Consider the following 20738-nt stretch of genomic DNA (forward strand, 5'->3'; position numbering starts at 1 on the left):
TTTTATGTACTTTCTGCATTTAGCTTTGTAAACAATTTCCTTTAGTTTAAAGTTATGTTTTATTTTAAAACAATGTGATCCCATATCACTCAATTATGTATTTCAATATTTACTTTGGAGTTTTTAATAAAGTTATGATTATTCCTTATGTATGTTTTATTTAAATTAGTAGCTATATCTAGTAGTTTTAATGGTCCAAGGTCTTAGAATTAGTGGGTCATTACAATTTCGTTATTGATTCTAAAATCTCTACCAAACAACAGAATCAAAATTCCATTCCATTACATTCCTATTACCATTACCATTACCATTTCATTTTTAGTTTGCAACCAAACACCACCTACAAGTAAAGACCACTTGTACACCTCATTTAGTGGGTTGCATTTTGAAAGTCGGCGGAGCACAGTTGTACACCTACACCTTTTACATAATTTATGGAACATGGTGTACTTTCACAAATTCGAAAGAAAACTACTGTTATAAAGTGTGCACACATATTAAATTTGATTGGTTATTGTTAGATTTCAGTAACTCATATCCATTCCAATTCTATTGAATTTGTAGAATTTGTATGCAATCTAAGCCAGACAAGATTGGATATCCAGTTCTTTTGGATTGGATCGAATCTCTTGGTTAGGTTATCTAATCGAATTGGATAATTAGTACACCCTATAATTTTTTTTTTTGCACATAGATTGCAAACTCAACCCGGTAAGTGGAAGAAGGGTCATTCATAATTTACCCTTCACCCATTTATTTAAACATAGAATTATAATAGAGAATTTTTACACGAAGTGCCAAAATTGGCACCATTCTTACTAAAATACAATCAGGCGTATCTTTATCTTTTTTACTATTCTCAAATAACTTATACACGTTTATATAAGTTTAAGTAGTACACAAATATTATTTGTACACTCCCCACTCTCTTTGCTTACATCATCATCATCATTAGGCTTTTTTAATTTGATTTATTTCTTATTTCTTGTTGTCCGTATTTTTCACCATAGGACACGTGATAGTCATTAGAGGAGCAATTAAGCTCCTTGAACGCTAATGAGGTTTCGTGTAGTTCGCGTAGAGCTCCTCGGAGTGTGCAACTCCTCTAAGTGCTAAAGTCCAGCTGTTTAACGCCCAAAATGTGACAACCACTAAGCGGTGGTTGTAGTATAATCAAGCGGTCGATCCACAAGGAGGTAACCTAAAATCAAAAGGTTAGTAGAAAATAACACAAAAAGTTAGTGACAAGATGTAAATAAAATTGTAAATGGAAAGAGGTTTGAGATTTTGGTATTGTATTTTTGATAAAGTGATGAAATGAGATAAGTGAAATAAAGGTAAGATGTAATCAAGAGTTTGAGAAAATGAAAGGTTTCAAGAATCATCCATATGCTTGTTTAGTTACTTGGTTACTTGATTAACAAAAATACACAAGTAAATAGTTCACATCCCAACATTTACTTGGAAAATCTAACATTAAAGTCCATATATTTTTTCTAGCAAAAGTCCATTTGAGTTATAAAGTTCTTTACTTTAAAAGCACAATGTTAATCTTATGAAAAATCTAAAAATGACAAAATACCCAAGGGCAATAATGCAATAGAAGATTAGACATAAAATTATGTATCAATATTACATTTACTAATTAGAAGCACATAAAAAGAGCATGACTAATCATATATACTATTAGCATAAGTAAATAAAGACAACAAAATAAAGATAGAGAAGAAAGAACATAAATAACTCAAATATATTACATTAAGAACATAGTAAATCAAAGTAGCAAAATAACATCACTTACATATGGAATCATCCCTAACCTTCCTAGGAAGATTAGGCCATTATGCTCATGATTCTCACAAAATTCTAAGAAGAAAATATGAGAAGAAAGTGAGTGGAAATTTTGCTATAGTTTCTCTACTCTAAAAATTACATAAAAAATGTGAAAGAAGAGTCCCTATTTATAGAGGGAGAAAATGACTAAAAAGAACTTAAACAACAATTTGAGGTTTACAAAATAAATCTGAAATATTAATAATAAAATATAATTTTGAAAAATCAAATCTTATTATAAATATTAATCTAATTATTTTGGTGCATGGTCAAATTTATCTTTTTCTAAAATACCACAAAAGAATAGCTTTAAAGCTCAAAATGGAAATGTGCAAGACCCAAAACCCACAAAAATTGGGTTGAAAGGTGGCTGAAAATATTGACCAAGTGCAGCCAATAGAGATGCGCCACATGTCCAGGTGGTGGCAAGCTTGGACTTGGGCTTGTTTGGGCTCATTTTTGGCCTAATTCCCTTCAAAAATGCCACTCTTTCAACTCTTTTTTTCACTTTTGATTCTTTCCTTCTTTTTTTTTTCTTTATGCCAAAATGTAACTTTAATTCCTACAAAATAACAATAAATTAAATTATAATCAAATATTTTCATTTATAAAATAAATGATAATAATTCCATGAAAATATTAATTATAACTTAATTTATTTTGACAATTAAAATCAACAAATGTGCATTTTTCACCACTAATCACAACCCCCAATTAGCTTATTGCTAGTCCCTAACAATTCAAGCGGATAAAAATTATTACCAAGATGAATTAGTGAAGTAAATTATGCAAAATCATTTAACAAAATGTTTAGTGAGAATTTAGAAAATGCTATTTAAAACTATCAAAGTTGTAATTCAAGAGTTTTGTGTGTGTGCACCAAACCATATCGGTCTTTCCAAAATTAACACAAACAATATTGAAAAATCACCAAAGAATAAAGTCTCAACTCCAAATCCTCACAAGGGTATTGAAAGTATTTTTATGGGAGATGGTTGACACTGTTGGAGTTGGAAATTTATCAATTAACACTAAAAAATGGATGTTATCGTTTTGGGACAAACAATGTTAACGAGTATTGATCAAAAGATAGGCTAATCAATTAATTGGAATCTAAATGACATAAGAACCTTCAGGATTTTACAAAATAATATTAAACGCCAAAATAAAGAACAATACAAAATTAGGTAAAAAATACACAAACTTTTTTTTTTTTTTTGATGACATAAATTGAAAACAAATGTAGTAATGTTGATTTTTTTTTATTTGACAATTTTTTTTCAACAAAACTACAAAAGATGAGGATGAAAAATGTTGCTCTTGTTCTTTTTTCTTTTTTTTTCTTTTTTTATTCATATATTTTTTTTTGACAAGAGCAACATAAGAATAAAAAGAAATTAAAAGGAAAATTACATACAACAAAGGCTCTTTAAAACAAAAATTATCCCTCTAGTAAATGTCATGTTTTAAATCCCAAAAATTAATTTTACCAACTCAAATAATCAATAGAAGTTTTCAAAGTTGTTTTCTCATTCTCACATCTCACAAAAATTAAAGCTTTAGACATTAGGATTTTTCTCCATTGAATGTGTGAATTTTTTTTCAATGTTTGGTTGTGCATGAAATTACTTTAAAAAAATTACTTCATAATAGTAAAAATAACAAAAACTATCTCACCAAGATTTTGTTGTCATGAATTTTGCAAAAATTTAACTCAAAATTTCAAAATGGTAATTAAAATATATTTCAACGCATGAATATGCATACTACCCCCAACTTTAAATGAGACAGTGTCCTCAATGTCTAACGTTAAGCGCATTTTGCAAGAAAAAGAGAATATGATCACCAACAAAAAACAAAACCCCAAAAAGTAAAATTCGCAACATAAAATAAGACACAAATTAAAATAAAACACACGGAAAAGAAAGATAAAACCTGATCAGTCTTTGGTAGACAAAAGGATCGCTCTCAGGTAAGTTTACCAACTGCAGATTTGCGTACTATCCTGTATCAAAAATGAATTTTATTTTATCCTGCGTCTCAAAAATAGAAGCGTTAGTAACATTTTCAGGATAAAGAAAATGTTTGGGTGAAAAATCGTGAAGGAAATTGGGTGATAGTTTCATTGCAAATATGTTTATGATTTCCTCAACGATTAAGTCTATCACATCAGTATGATAGCTTCCATTTTTCTTTGGAGTGGTTGGAAGAATTTTGGTATTGGAAAGAGTTTCACTCCAAATGGTAATAACATCATCCTCATCGAGTTTTGAACTAGGAGTAGGGGATGGTGTTATAGCCTCAGGTTGGGACAGGAATTGACTTAAATTATGTGAAAGAATAGCGTTGGTCAATTCTGAAATTTGAGTACTAGTTTCCCTAAAATCTTCCACAATTTTTTTATTGAATTCTCTTTGGTCCTCTATAAATGTGTGTAAAGTGTCCTCTAAGGAATTTTCATTAGTGCAGACATTATATGGAGGTTCATGTGGGAAATTAGGAAAATTTTGCTCAAAATTCATTTGAGGTGGTGCATGGTAGTTGTACTCAGGCTTCCAACTAAAATCTACGGGGTTGGTCCAACAAGAATTATGATACCTATGGTCGACTCTTTCAAAGTCACAATAACGTTCATCATAATCTACCTCGTAACTTCCTCTTTCAAACTTAGTTTCTAAGACCTCAAGTTCGCGGTAATCTCTTACACTAAGTTTGCATGCACTCATAAAACGGCTAGTACCCTCAGTAGCACTAGAATTACAATTGTTTCTAACTGAATGATAATACATTGGAAAATACAGCTCGAAACGTTTCTTCTATTCATCATTTTTTTTAAAAAAAAATTTCATGATTTTTTTAATTGTTTATTTTGCTTGTTTCCAGGTCGATTTGAGGTTTTCAGAACGGTCTCACTTAAGACCCACACTTTATCTAGAGCTCCCCGAGGTTCATAGATAATTGTGGAGGGGTCACAATTCATAAAAACGGTCATCTTACAACCAATACTTACTAGAACTCCCCGAGGTTACTAAGTAAGCATGGATGGAACGTTACTCAAATTGGCCTTTAAGCAAAAATTGCTTATGTTGACAAAACAAGCTTTGTTTTTATTATTTTTTTTTAATTTTGCATTTTATGATTTTTTTTCAGATTTAAAACCTAAAAATAAAAAAAAAAACTAATAACAAAAAAATGAAAAATAAAGATACAAATCGAACAATAGAAAAACAAAAATGATTTAAATAAAATAAATAAGATGCTCACTAAACCTAAAAAAAATAATAGCTCCTCTATAAATGTGTGTAAAGTGTCCTCTAAGGAATTAGTGCAGACATTATATGGAGGTTCATGTGGGAAGTTAGGAAAATTTTGCTCAAAATTCATGTGAGACGGTGCATGGTAGTTGTACTCAGGCTTCCAACTAAAATCTACGAGGTTGGTCCAACTAGAATTATGATTCCTATGGTCGACTCTTTCAAAGTCACAATAATGTTCATCATAATCTACCTCAGGAACCTCATAACTTTCTCTTTCAAACTTAGTTTCTAAGGCCTCAAGTTCTCGGTAATCTCTTACACTAAGTTTGTATGCACCTTTAAAACGGCTAGTACCCTCAGTAGCACTAGAATTATGGTTGCTTCCGAATGAAGAATAATACATTGGATAATACAGCTCGAAACGTTTCTTTTCGTCTTCATTCATTTTTTATTTATTTTGCTTTTGTGATTTTTGTTATTTTTTGATTTTTTTGGTTTTACTTGTTTCCAGGTCAATTTGAGGTTTTTAGAACGGCCCCACTTAAAACCCACACTTTATCTAGAACTCCCCAGGGTTGCTAGATAATTGTGGAGGGGTCACAATTCATAAAAACGGTCCTCTTACAACCAACACTTACTAGAACTCCCCGAGGTTATTAAGTAAAAATGGATGGAACTTTACTCAAATTGGCCTTTAAGCAAAAATTGCTTATGTTGACAAAACAAGCATTGTTTTTATTATTATTTTTTTTGTATTTTCTGATATTTTTTTAAAGATTTAAAACCTAAAAATTAAAAAAAAAAACTAATAACAAAAATAAAATGAAAAATAAAGATACAAATCTAAAAAAACAAAAGAAAAACAAAAGAAATAAGATGCTCACTAAACCTAAAAAAATAATAGGAAAAGAAAAACACTAATACATAAAAGGACTAAAAAAAAATTATAAAAAAGTAACACTTTTTTTTTTAAAATGAGGAAAAACCAACCAAGTAACAAAAAAAAAAAAAAGTAATCCTACAAACACATAAAAAAAAAGTAAGATAAACAAAAAAAAAATGTAACAAATTCTAAACATAAATAATTAAAATAAAGAAAAAAAAACAAGAAATAAATGAAACTAAACTAGCAAAAGATGAGCAATTTTTTTTTTTTATTTATGTATTTATTTTTACTACAAATAAAAAAAAAGAAAAATAAGTTAACAAAAATAAATTAACAATGAACGAACGAAATTGAGCCCATTTGTCCTTCGCCTGGTTCTGAAAATCATTTTCGTCTACCGCCATATCACTCCAGTTAACATCGTTTTGTTTCTCTCCAGATGAACCCTCATCAATTTCCCTTAGTCCATGATCCCCAAAATCTGAGAACTCCACCATCGAATCCTTGAATATTTCTTCCATTTCCTCCGGCACATCATCATCGCCACCAGCCACTCTTTCCTCACTAGCTTCGTGTAACACTGGAGACTCATTTACCCTTGATCTAGCGGGATTTTGGTTGGTTTTCTTGCGTCTTGCCATGGAGAAACCAGAGAACCTCTCTTGCGCCTTTTGGTTGGTTTTCGTTCATTACTGCCGAATCAAGGAGGGGCGAAACTAAAATTCGAGGAACCCATGGTTCGAGAGGGACACAAAATTGCTCAGTTGGATTTGGAGGAGGTCCAAGTTGAAACCTCATTTTGGAACTCAGCAGTGATATGTATGGTTCTTGGAGCTAATCCTCCATTTGCTGTTTTTGAAGGATTCATTAGAGAATTTGGGGTAAGCTAGGTATAGACAGAATTTCTCGATTGAATGCTGGGTATACTCTTGTGAAATTCAGAGATGAAGCAACTAGAGACTTGGTGTTGGAAGCTGGGGTGCTACACTTTGATAGAAAACCAGTAATAATGAAGCCTTGGACTGCTGATCTAGACACTTTAAAGATAGTGAAATCTGTACCAGTATGGATTAGATTACCGGGACTGGGATTGCAATATTGGGGAACCAAGTGTCTGAGCGCCCTTATGAGTACAATTGGGATTCCAATTCTAGTTGATAAAGTGACTAAGGATAGATCTATGATGCAATTTGCTAGAGTGTTGGTTGAGGTAGAAATAACAGAGACGATTCCAAAATCCATTCAGTTTCTCAATGAAAAGGGGCAGCTAATGGAGCAACTTTTAGAATTTGAATGGCTACCAACACAATGTAAAGAGTGCAGGGTGTTTGGTCATTCTGAGATGATGTGTAACAGGAAACAAAAGGAGACATGGAGGCAGAAAAGCAGAAATGAAGAGGAGGAGACCAAGCAAGATCCTAAGGAGCAGCAACAAGTAACTAAGGGTAAAGAAATAACTACTGGGGGTTCTGATATTGGTCAACAGAAGACAGATGCTAGGGAAGTAAATGAGTCTCAGGAGTTGTCAAAGCCTCCTAGTAACCTGGCAAAGTCAATTCAAAAAGATGAACTGGTTATTAGGGACTCCAGTGACAGCGCTCCGACTGAATGGATTACACCTAAAAGGGTGGGGGGAAATAAGAGGTTAGTTCCAAAAGCTCAGAACAAATTGAAGAACTCTTATAATGCTTTGCAAGAGAAGGTATTGGAGGTCACAAACGTGGGACTAACTACAACTAATATTTTTAATGGAGAATCACAACATCCTTAGTTGGAATGTGAGGGGTATTAATAAAAGGGAGAAACAGAAATCCCTGAGTAGGTTTTGTTTGGTGAATAAAATTGGTTTAGGAGCTTTGTTAGAGACTAAGTTGCGAGGGGATAAAATTGAGAAAATGATGAGTATGTACTTCAGTGACTGGAATTATTTTACAGGTTTAGCTTTTGAAGGGAGAATCCTTCTGTTTTGGCAGAGGCAATATCTTTCAGTCGAGGTCCTGAAGGAGAGTGATCAATTAATTCATGTTTGTGCTAAGGAAGTGAGTTCCAATAAGAAGTTTTGTATCACTTTTGTGTATGGTAGGAACACAATTGAGGAGAGAAGGCAGTTGTGGGATGATCTTTCTGGTTTATACTTTCCAACCACTCCTTGTCTTGTGGCTGGGGATTTTAATGCGGTTTTTGAAGTTAATGATAGAATTGGAGGCCGTAATATTACTGCTATGGAATTGGCGGATGCTCAAAAGTGGAGAGCCTTAGGGTTGGTTGTTGAGATGCGCACAAGCGGTTCTCATTTCACTTGGACAAACAAGCAAACAAATGAGGACAGAATTTACTCTAAGCTAGACAGAGTTTTTATAAATGAAGATTGGTTGGATTTATTCCCTCATGCTGTAGCTGTGGTTAACTGGGAATTACTCTCAGATCATTGTTTCAGTATTATAAAGTCTGGAGTTGCTGTTAACTATGGGTTATAACCTTTTAGATTTTTTAACATGTGGACTGACCATGACAAATTTCAAGAGGTAATGATTCAGAGCTGGAGAATGCCTTGTAAGGGGATTGGTCTGGGGAAATTAGTCAGGAAGCTACGTAGACTCCAACAGGTGCTTCGAAAATTTAATAAGTGTTCTGTGGGAGATGTGGTTAAGAATTATACTACTGCTAAGGAGAATTTCCAGAAGGCTAATTTGTCTCTCCAAAAGAACCCGCACTCATTAGACTTACAAGAAGAGGAGAAGATAGCAGGTGAATTATTTGCTAACCATGCTAAAGCTTATGACAGCTTTCTTAGGCAGAAAAGTAAAGTGAATTGGCTTCGCTATGGTGATGACAATACCGCTTATTTTCATGCGTGCCTAAAACAAAGAAGGGCATCTAATCGGATCACTTCTTATGTTAATGAATCTGGGCAATTGGTTGAAAGGTTTGAGGATGTAGTTGATCACTTTGTGAACCACTTTCAAAAGATTATGGGGAGTCAGAGTAGTGCTTCGGTGCCTATTCAAAAGTCTTGTTTCAGATTTGGTCATAGATTATCTGTGGACCAACAGATTGGTCTGATAAAACCGTTTACTAGAAAGGAGGTGGAAGTTGCATGGTTTAGTATTAATGCTATTAAAAGCCCGGGTCCGGATGGATATGGATCGAGTTTCTTCAAAGCCATGTGGAAGGATATGGGAACTGAAGTTTCTGAGGCAATTCTTGATTCTTTTGAGAGGGGTTGGTTACCTGAAGAGCTAAATAAGGCTACAATTACTTTGATCCCCAAGGTTGATACCCCTACCAAGGCAGGAGATTTTCGACCCATAGCTTGTTGTAATACCATTTATAAATGCATATCTAAAATGCCGTGTGGTAGATTGTCGGCAGTTATTCCTAGTCTAATTAGTCAAAATCAAGGAGCTTTTGTGTAAAACAGATTATTGGCTAATAATATTCGGATACTTCAGGATATTATCAAAGGGTATTGTTATACCCAGATTTCGAGCCATGTTAATTATGACCTCGAAAGTTGGATTCGCAAATAAGTGGACTCATAAGGTTGGAAGCAAGCTCCAGGATCATATGCCGAGCTTGCAGGATATGGACGATCTCGAGTATGGTGACCTCGAAGAGTTCATGATCTCGAAAGATAGCCCTGGGAACACATCCATCTTCGGAGACAACTTCGGATCAGGGTTCCCGTGCTCGACGCGCATACGATCTCGAACAGATTGGGTGACCTCGGAAGATGTCTCCAGCTCGAAAGGTGACAGGAAACCTGGGAGACTAAAGCCTTAGAGATATGCAATAACCACATTGAATATCTACAAGTATTATAAATATGAGATGTAATCCTCATTTATTAATGTAAATCCCCTAGAATCGTGGGATATTATTTGATCAGTTATGTGTTTCTTGGTCTTCAGGGACGTTTCCTTTTATATCTGATTATAGGCATTTTAGGCCATTTATTTTATTCACAAAAAGAGTAACTACCCAAAATATGTGGGATAGTATTCTGCATCCTTCTCTATAAATAGAGAAGCCATGCGCCATTGTAAAGGACCGAAATTCTGATCCTTGAGAGAAAACTCTAAAGAATTCATGCTTAAGAATTTTCAGAGATAATCTTGAGTTTAATAACAGAGACTCGTGGACTAGGCAGATTTAACTGCTGAACCATGTAAAAATCGTGTGTTTGATTTGTTTTATTGTTTTTGGCCATTATCTATTATTGTTTTTGTGCTCTTTTTTCACTGTTTGACGAAAAACGGCGTCAACAGGTATAAAAGGAAAAACATCTCTCCTAGATGTGTAATGAAGATAGACTTGAGCAAAGCATATGACATGCTCGATTGGAATTTTTTAGAAGACATACTCAATGCCTTCTGTTTTCCTAACAGATACATCAAATGGGTGGTGACTTGTTTAAGGGATCCTACTTATTTGATCTTAATGAATGGTAGGATTCAAGGCGGATTTAAAGGTAAAAAGGGTCTGAGATAAGGCGACCCCATCTCTCCTTTATTGTTTGTCCTAGTGATGGAATATTTCACTCGACTTCTCAGTCAAGCTGCCCTTAAAAAGGAGTTCCGGTTTCACCCAAAGTGTAAAAAGCTAAAACTTATTAACTTGTGTTTTGCTGATGACCTGGTCATTTTTTTCAAGGGAGTGGTTAATTCGGTTTAGGTTATTAAGGACTGTTTCAATGAGTTTAGTTTAGCTTCTGGTTTATCCGCTAACATGGAAAAGTCGTAGGTTTACTTTGGGGGCTTGGCTGACAGAGAAGCGCAACAGCTGTTGAATAGACTCTAGTTTAATGAAGGGAGCTTCCCGCTCAGATATCTAGGAGTTCCTCTTCGCACTATAAAATGGAAGGCTGGAGATTGTGCTATTATTATTTAAAAGATTCAGCTGAAACTTCACAATTGGACGAGTCGCCATCTTTCTTTTGCAGGAAGGGCTCAACTAATTAACTCTGTTCTTTTAAGCATCAGGTCCTTTTGGATGAGCATCTTCAGTCTTCCCAAGAGTGTTCTCAAGGAAGTTGATCAACTTTGTAGGAACTTTCTCTGGGGGCATAAAGACAGTAACAGCAATCGTTGAAAAATGCATTTTACAGCTTGGGATCAAGTCTGCCTGCCGAAATGCATGGGGGGTCTTGGGTTTAAGCAGGGGGGCTACTTAGAATAAAGTGCTGCTTGCTAAGTTTGTTTGGGCTGTCTCCTCTAAGCAAGATATTTTGTGGGTGAAATGGATTGACTCCATTTATCTTAAGGGGCAGGATTTCTGGAGCTATAGAGTCCAACATAATGTGAGCTTGTATTGGAAGAAGATTTCCAATCTGAGAGATGTTTTTTCATCAAAAAGTTTGGAAGAGACTGTAAAAAACAACAAGATCAGTGTTAAAACTCTTTACAACAGGTTGCTGAATGCTAATAAAGTGTATTTTGCAAATGTGGTCTGGTGTTCCTTAGCAGTGCCTAAACATCGATTTATAATTATGGCAAGCTGCTCTTGGACACCTACTCACCCGAGACAAGCTTCAGCTGTGCAATCTGAGTTTATCATCCTTACTGTGTCCGATTTGCGAAAGGGATCAGGAATCTCACTCACACTTGTTTTTTGCTTGTCCTTTTTCTCGTCAGATTAGATCTAAAATGGAGACTTGGCTGGGAAGGGATACTTGGCCGAGAAGGTATGAAGATTGGAACTCTTGGATGGTGGGAAAGCCTAAGGGGCTGTTGCAAAAAGTAGCTGCTGCAGCTTTGGCAGCTGATGTTTATTTGATTTGGAGAAACAGAAACAAATGCCTATATGATTTGAGCTCTTGGTCTGTTGATCAATTGATTAAGTATTCTTTGAAAACTAGACTAACTAGGTTGCCTTTGCTTAAGGTCAAAAACAATGATTTAGCTGTTTTTGATTATTTGACTCAGTTGTAATTTTTTGTTGACTGGCCGGTTTGGCTTTGTTTGGTTTGTAAGTGTTTTGTTTGTTTCTAATATACTCATATTTTCATCAAAAAAATAAATAAATAAATAAATTAACAAACTAAATACACACACAACAAGCTTTTGGTTTTTATTTTTTATTTTTTTTTGCAACAAGAATAAATAGAAAGAGAGACAAGAAAACTAACAAAATAACACCAAAATAAACTAAGAAAAATAACAACAAAATAAACTAAGAATAAAACTAAGAAAAAGAAAGGATAACAATTTTTTTGTTTTTTTTAAAAACAACAATGACAAAAAAAATGAAATACTAAATAAAAATGGACAATAAAAAAATGATAGTGATTTTTTTTTTTACTTTTTTTTTAAAGAGTAAATAAGATAAATCTAAAAAAAATCCTAGAGAAATATACACAAAAAGAAAAGGATAGAATTACTTACCTCTTTACAAAATTTATTGAAAAACCTTTTTTTTTCACTATTACCTCCCCGGCAACAACGCCAAAATTTGTTTAACGCCCAAAATGTGACAACCACTAAGCGGTGGTTGTAGTATAATCGGGCGGTCGATCCACAAGGAGGTAACCTAAAATCAAAAGGTTAGTAGAAAATAACACAAAAAGTTAGTAACAAGAAGTAAATAAAATTGTAAATGGAAAGAGGTTTGAGATTTTGGTATTGTATTTTTGATAAAGTGATGAAATGAGAGAAGTGAAATAAATGTAAGATGTAATCAAGAGTTTGAGAAAATGAAAGGTTTCAAGAATCATCCATATGCTTGTTTAGTTACTTGGTTACTTGATTAACAAAAATACACAAGTAAATAGTTCACATCCCAACATTTACTTGGAAAATCTAACATTAAGTACATTTATTTCTAGCAAAAGTCCATATATTTTTTCTAGCAAAAGTCCATTTGAGTTATAAAGTTCCTTACTTTAAAAGTACAATGTTAATCTTATGAAAAATCTATAAATGACAAAATACCCAAGGGCAATAATGCAATAGAAGATTAGACATAAAATTATGTATCAATATTACATTTACTAATTAGAAGCACATAGAAAGAGCATGACTGTGGATGCTCAAAACTCAACACCGGCAAAGAGCCCGCGTCTCACGCCTAAGGTCCCTGGGAGGTCCAAGGCCACATATTTGAAGTCCATTTGAACCCTCAAATTAGTGCTCAAATAGACCCTGCTCCAAATGACCACTTCACCTCGGACACCCGCGAGCACCCCAGACGTCTCGCGCGTCACGCCTAAGTGCGCCCAGAAGCCTCGCGAGGGGCGTCTCGCGAGGGCCTCGCCCCTCAAGCCGTGCATCGCCGAGGGCGCCTCGCTCCCATGTGGCCCTGCAGACGCGCGAGGGTCTTACGTGCCCCTGGTGTCCCACGACTGTCTCGCGTGCCACGCCTAGGTGCGCCCAGCAGCCTCGCGAGGGGCGTCTCACGAGGGCCTCACCCCTCAAGTCGTGCGTCGCCGAGGGCGCCTCACGCCCATGAGGCCCCGCAAACGCGAGAGGGTCTCGCGCGTCCCTAGTGTCCCTCGACTGTCTCGAGCGCCACGCCTAGGTGCGCCTAGTGGCCTCGCGAGGGGTGTCTCGCGAGGGCCTCGCCCCTCAAGCCGTGCGTCGCCAAGGGCGCTTCGCGCCCATGTGGCCCTGCAGACGCGTGAGGTTCTCGCGCGCCCCTGGTGTCCCATGATCGTCTCGTGCGCCACGCCTAGGTTCGCCCAGCAGCCTCGCGAGGGGCGTCTCTCGAGGGCCTCGCCCCTAAAGCCGTGCGTCGCCTAGGGCGCCTCGCGCCCATGTGGCCCCGTTGACGCGTGAGGGTCTCGCGCGCCCCTGGTGTCCCACGACCATCTCGCACGCCACGCCTAAGTGTGCCCAGTAGCCTCATGAGGGGCGTCTCGTGAGGGCCTTACCCCTCAAGCCGTGCGTCGCCGAGGGCGCCTCGCACCCATGTGGCCCCGCAGACGCGTGAGGGTCTCGCGCGCCCCTGGTGTCCCACGACCATCTCGTGCGCCACACCAAGGTGCGCCCAGCAGCCTTGGGAGGGGCGTCTCGCGAGGACCGCGCCCCTCAAGCCGTGCCTCGTCTCATTAGGGGTCACCTCCCCAAAATTGGCCTCACAAGAAGGGTTCTATATCGCCCCTTAAGGTTAGCACCACTTACTGGACACCACTATTACCGTGAGTCTAACAAGAGGCAAAATTATGGAACTCTCCAACGCACCAATAAGGGCGCGTTGGAGGTGTCTCACAGCAATTCACGAAAAGCTTAGGGGAAGTACAGACACTAAGCCCATGTCAGACAAGTAGTGGCCGTACAAGCAAAGTACTTGCTACGGTCCACACCGGACATCCCCTGACATTCGTACTCAGTAGGTAGTGGAGACACCCCCACGGATTGTGACCATGTACGGGAGCCGACACCACTACCCCTGGAACCACTCTCCTGCTAGTGTACTCATGTACCATCTGGTCCCCTGGACCATCATGTACCCAGGGCCATTAGAGCCTGCTATAAAATGAACTCTACCTCCACATGAAAGGGGGTTGGAAAATTTACTGTAGCAAGTGCACAATAGTGAATGAAAACTGATTTCACCATTGTTCTTCTGCAATTGTTCTTGGAGTTGATACTTAAATTTCTAAGGCTTTCCTATTGATAATCTTTACTTTGCAATTTTTTCAACTTAACTTAGTTGACGAGTTCTCACCGTCAACAGTTTGGCGCTGTCTGTGGGAAACTAAGTACCAAGCTACTGTTCTACCATTACTTCTAGCAAGATGAAATGCCAAGACGTTCAAAGCGACTCAGTGAGCCAAGAGATGTGGAGGTCCGCCTTAACGGAGTCCAGCTGAAGGCATCCATGAAGGATCCTCCTCTACCCAGAGACATGGAGCCCCCAAGGGACCCTGAGGTTCACGAGGGTGATAGAGAGGCCTCGTCACTGGCCGTCCCGCCTGGAGAGAGTCCTCCAAGAGCACCACCGGGAAATGCTAACGAGTTCCCGCTCCCTAAACCACCACAAGTACCGAACTCCGGCCAGTAGGACCCTGGCCCCTCGACACGTAGGCATGATAAGCATCCCTGGGTCCATTCCGTGAGCTCAAGTTCGAAATCTCGATTCCATGAAGAAGAAATACGTGAGCTCCACCGTAAGAACCAAAGGTTGGAGACCACCTTGGAGAACATGCAAGAAGTGCTGAATGGCCTATTGCAGGGTAAGTGGGGAGGATATCGGTCCAACATGGAGGCCGCAAAAGTGGGGAGCCTGACCCGCCGAGAGTTAAAAATGGCTATTACAGCCGGGGTGTGCCCAGGAAGCAAATTATGGGACAACATGCTGAAGAGGGAAGTCACCAACTTAGATGACTTCTTCGAGAGGGCGCAGAAGTACATTCGTGTGGAGGATGGCCACGCAAACCTAAAGGCAGGAAAGGAGGAGTCCAACGCGAAGCCCCAGCTACCGACGGGTCGAATGTAGCAAAGAAGAAAAGGGCGTATGATGGGTCGAGGGATGATCAACAGAGAAAGACCAAACGGGGGAGTGATCATAGGCAAGCGGCTTACACTTACTATACGAACCTTACAGATACCAGGGAGCATATTTACCTCACCAATGAAGATCGAGTTCCCTTCAAGAAGCCCCCACCAATGAGAAAGGACTGGTCCAAAAGGGATCCCAGTAGATACTGCCAGTACCACAAGGATATCGGTCACACCACAGTGGAGTGTATCCATTTGAAGGAAGAAATTGAGGAGCTCATCCGTAGGGGGCATCTAGATCGTTATGTCAGGAGAGAAAGGCCAAAGCCGGAGGACGAGCCTGCGATACCCCAGACGCAAGGGCGAGCCCCAAAAATACAGGGAGAAGTCCGAACCATTTTCGAAGGCCCAGGGTTTGGGGGAGACTCTTGGAAGGGACGAGATAGATATGCAAGAGAAGCCATGCGAAGTCCGCCACCCTGTGTCATGAGTTTGGAACAACGACCCCCGAAAAGCTTCAAGGGGGAAAATGACTCGATCACATTCACTGAGGAGGATGCACGGGGGGGTACATTTTCCCCATAACGATCCACTGGTGCTGACAGTTCAGTTGGAAAATATGCGTGTGCATCGGGTCCTAGTGGATAATGGGAGCTCGGTGGATATCCTGTATCGCCCTGCCTTGGAAAAGATGGGACTGGGCATTCGTCACCTAAAACCCTGGCAATCATCCCTGTATGGATTCATGGGGGACTCAGTGCAACCCCTAGGGATGATCGAATTGGCGCTCACCATGGGGGAGCAACCCCGGCAGACTACAGTCATGGCTAACTTTGTCGTAGTAGATTGTACGTCAGCTTTCAATGCGGTATTGGGGAGACCGTCCCTAAGAGAATTGAAAGCCATAACGTCTATATATCACCTGGTCATCAAGTTCCCAACTCCAGGAGGGGTCGTTAGTATGAAAGGAGAACAGAGAGAGGCAAGGGAGTGCTACAACACCTCACTCCAAGCACCTGTGAAACCGCGGGAACCAATGGCCATGGTGATACATGAGGCACTACCTGTGCCTGCGAGGAGCCCGCAGGAGCTAGACCCTCGAGTCGTGGAGGATTCAAGAACAAAACTAGTGGAGGATTCAAGAACAAAACTAGTGGAGGAAGTAGAGGAGGTTATAGTAGTGGGAGAACCGTTGAGAAAACTGAAGATAGGAAGAAGCCTTCAAAGTGACGTGAAGGAGGAGTTGATAAGGTTTTTGAAGGATAATCTGAATGTATTCGCATGGAGTCATGAAGATATGGTGGGTATAGATCCCAGTGTTATGTGCCACCATCTGAATATCTCCCCTGAAGCGAGGCCCGTTAGGCAGAAGAGGCGGGCGCTAGACCCAGAAAGGTACGCAGCCTTAAAGGAGGAGGTCGACAAGCTGAAGACCAATGGGTTTATCCGTGAGTCATTTTACCTTGTATGGGTGTCGAATCCAGTACTAGTCCCAAAACCAAATGGGAAATGGAGGACCTGCGTCGACTTCTCAAACCTGAATAAAGCTTGTCCTAAGGACAGCTTCCTGCTCCCGAGGATAGATCAGTTAGTAGATGCGACGGCAGGGCATGAATTACTGAGCTTCATGGACGCCTACTCGGGATACAACCAGATTCCTATGAACCCAGTGGATGAAGAGCATACGTCATTCATAACGGATAAAGGACTCTACTGTTATAAGGTGATGCCCTTCGGGTTGAAGAAAGCGGGTGCCACCTATCAAAGGTTGGTCAATAAGATGTTCGCCAACTAGATAGGGAGGAACATGGAGGTATATGTTGATGATATGTTAGTAAAAACCAAGAATGCTACAGAGCTCAACAAGGACCTTGGTGAGATGTTTGACACACTTAGGAAGTATCGAATGAAGTTGAATCCCATCAAGTGCACCTTCGGTGTATCCTCAGAAAAATTCTTGGGCTTCATGGTCAACTCCAGAGGCATCGAGGCCAATCTTGATAAGATAAAGGCCCTGATAGAGATGAGCCTGCCTAAGAGCAAGAAGGAAGTGAAATGCTTAACGGGAAGGGTGGCGGCCCTTAATAGATTTATTTCGAGGTCAACCAATAAGTGCCTCCCCTTCTTTAACATCCTAAAAGGGAGCAAAAAGTTCACTTGGGATGAGGAATGTGAAGAGGCATTTATTAAGCTAAAGGAGCACTTGGGGAAGCCACCCCTGTTGGCAAAATCTGAGAAAGGTGAGAAGCTATACTTATACTTGGCAGTGTCTGAACATGCCATAAGCGCGGCCTTGGTTAGAGGGGAGAAGAAACAGCAACAACCTGTGTACTATATCAGCAAGCGTTTGGTGGATTCGGAGAACCGGTACCCAGAGATTGAAAAGTTGGCCTATGCATTAGTTGTGGCCTCGAGGAAGTTGAGACCCTACTTCCATGCACATGCAATCGAAGTTCTCACGAATAGTCCTTTGAGGCAGGTCTTGCTTAAACCTGAGACCTCAGGGAGGCTGATGAAATGGTCGATCGAGTTGAGCCAATTCGATATAGTGTATACCCCAGGAGCTTCCATCAATGGACAGGTGCTGGCAGACTTCATAGTGGAGTTCACTAGTCAGCCGAATGGAGGAAGAAGTGAAGAAGGGGAGCAGTCTGTCATAGAGGAAGAACGAGGGGGGCTAGAGGAATGGAGTCTGCATGTGGACGGGGCATCAATGAAGGAGGGTCTGGAGCAGGTATCATGATGACGGGACTCGAATGACACAAGATGTACTGTGCAATCCGATTTGGGTTTGAGGCCTCCAACAATGAGGCGGAGTACGAGGCGCTCGTGGCGGGCTTGCGTTTAGCCCAGGAGCTAAAAGTAACACGCCTTCGTATTTTTAGCGACTCACAATTGGTGGTGTACCAGGTGAAAGGGGAATATCAGGCGAGGGGTCCCAAGATGGCAGCATACTTGGAAAGGGTGAAAGGCTATCTGGGACGGTTTGTGGCCTACAGCATAGAGCAGATCCCAAGGGAAAGGAATTCCCATGCCGATGCACTCGCAAAACTGGCTTCCACTAAGGATGGGGATATCTTGGAGTCGATACCTGTGGAGTACTTACCCAGACCAGCATCGTAAGCGCGGACATACATATGGTTAGTGTTCCAAAGGAGTCGTGGCCTGAGCCGATTAAGAGATACCTGGAGGAAGGAACCTTGCCTGTGGATAAGAAAGAGGCCCGAAGGTTGGTGTATAAGGCAGCTAGGTACACCTTGATAGACGGGGTTTTGTACAAGAGAGGGTTCTCAATGCCGCTTCTGCGATGTGTAGAGAAGGAGGAGGCGTTAAAAGTATTGCATGAGATACATGAGGGTGAGTGTGGTAACCATGAGAGCGGGCCCTCAATGGCTAGGAAGGCCATAAGACAAGGGTACTACTGGCCCTCCATGGAGAAAGATGCAAACGACTTTGCCAAGAAATGTGACAAATGCCAGAAACACGCAAACTACACTCAGAGGCCCCCAAATGAGTTAACTAGCATGACCAGCCCCTGGCCCTTCGCTATCTGGGTGATAGACTTGATCGACGCCCTTCCCGTGGGTAGGGGAAGGGCGAAGTATGCAGTAGTAGCTGTGGACTACTTCACCAAGTGGGTTGAAGCAGAACCCCTCGTGAAGATAACAGCCAAGCATATCACCTCATTCGTCAACAAATTCATTGTCTGTAGATACGGAGTGCTCTACAAAATTATTTCTGACAACGACACCTAGTTTGAGGGGGGAGCCTTTGAGGAATATTGTAGGGGAAGAGGGATAAAGAGAAGTTTTTTAGCAGTAGTGCACCCACAGGCCAATGGGCAAGTGGAGGCTATTAACAGAGTTCTTAAAAAGAACTTGAAAACCAAGCTAGAAAAGATGAAAGGAGTCTGGGTGGAAGAGCTGACAAATGTTCTATGGGCCTACAGAACCACCCCGCGCACGACCACTGGAGAGTCCCCATTCTCCTTATCATATGGGTGCGAGGCCGTCCTCCCAGTTGAGATGCAGGTGAGTTCCTTCAGGGTACAGGCGTATGGGGACGAGGCCAACCGCGTAGCTCTGGCTGAGAGCTTGGACATGCTAGAAGAGAAAAGGGAAAAAGCACAAATGAGAGTGGCGGTATACCAGCAGCGCGTAGCAAGGTATTACAACTCGAGGGTGCAAGAGAGAACTTTCAGAGTTGGCGACCTGGTGCTAAGGAAGGTACTCCCCAACACGCGAGACCCAGGGGCGGGGGTGCTAGGGGCGAACTGGGAGGGGCCCTACCAAGTCGCTCAGTGCATACCCCCAAACACTTATAAGCTGGCGTGCATGGATGACACCATCATACCTCAAGCATGGAATGCGAAGCACCTTAGGAAGTACTACCAGTAAGGCGCCCACACCCAGTGCTAGAAGGATAGGTTTTCAAAGTGTTGCATGTTATCTTAGTGCAGTAGACAAAAATCAAAGAGGTTACTTAGATAACCTCCCAAGTAGGTGTAAGTTTTTTTTTTTTTTTTATGAAAGTCTTATATGTATCGTTGTAACCTGAATTCTATGAATGAAACTAGTTACATCTTCGCACCCTATTTTTTCTACTTTATATGGGCATCAATCAAAGTGCCTGCTGAAGTAAAATTCACCAGACACTTGGGGGGCAATAGTGGCCCGTGAAGATAAAGCATACAACAAACAGGAGAATACAAAGAAGGACCCTCCATCAGGAGGACCCAAAAGGGACCATGACCCTAAAAAGGACCTTGAAGGCATCCCCTGGGTTCACAAGGATTAGCTACCCTTGTGAACATCAAGGAGGCCAAAGGGACTTACAAAAAAAAAAAAAAGAATGGTAACAACAGTAATAAGTCTAGAGCGGCCACCAAGCCATCTAGCCAAAAAGGGTCCTAAAAGAGACCCTTGCAAAAACAATACTATGAATAACGACGAGAAGGATGCTTCTCGCAAAAAATAATAAGCGCGCGCAAGAATATATAAAAGGATAGCTAGGACCCAAGGGGTAAAAATATCCTTATAAAAGTAATCAAGAGGCACCAAAAGAGGTCCCATTGAGTCCTTTCACATGGGCTCCAAAGGACCTCCAACCTGGTAAATAAAAGAGGGGAACCAACCAAACCCCATCATACAGGCTCAAAGGGACCTCAAATGCAGTGGACTAAGAGATAAATAACCACACATGTATATATGCATTGAAAAAGAGAGTCTTGAGGACATTACAAGATTTACAAAAAAGAAAAAGAAAAATAGTAATGACAATGATATTACAAAGGCTAAAAAAAAGAGCATACACCCATAGCGGGCT

At 40.2% G+C, this 20738-nt stretch overlaps 1 protein-coding gene across 1 annotated transcript; it reads left to right on the plus strand.

Annotated features, from left to right (window-relative positions):
* The first annotated feature begins 6710 nt into the window (after nt 1-6710).
* On the plus strand, nt 6711-8453 carry LOC133785006 (uncharacterized). The gene is made up of 3 exons (XM_062224264.1): nt 6711-6795; nt 6867-7678; nt 7950-8453. Exons 1-3 carry the CDS (start codon nt 6711-6713, stop codon nt 8451-8453), a joined length of 1401 nt encoding a protein of 466 aa, XP_062080248.1.
* The last annotated feature ends 12285 nt before the right edge of the window (nt 8454-20738 follow it).

Source organism: Humulus lupulus, chromosome 6 (genome assembly GCF_963169125.1).
Source record: "Humulus lupulus chromosome 6, drHumLupu1.1, whole genome shotgun sequence".
Classification (NCBI taxonomy): domain Eukaryota; kingdom Viridiplantae; phylum Streptophyta; class Magnoliopsida; order Rosales; family Cannabaceae; genus Humulus; species Humulus lupulus.

Bases quoted from the DNA above. Each gene is read 5' to 3' on its own strand.
- LOC133785006 (XM_062224264.1), top strand. From the start codon at position 6,711: ATGGTTCGAGAGGGACACAAAATTGCTCAGTTGGATTTGGAGGAGGTC. The intron at 6,796-6,866 runs GTATGGTTCTTG...GGGGTAAGCTAG, and splicing joins TTGGAACTCAGCAGTGATAT to GTATAGACAGAATTTCTCGA. The intron at 7,679-7,949 runs GTATTGGAGGTC...CTGTTTTGGCAG, and splicing joins ATAATGCTTTGCAAGAGAAG to AGGCAATATCTTTCAGTCGA.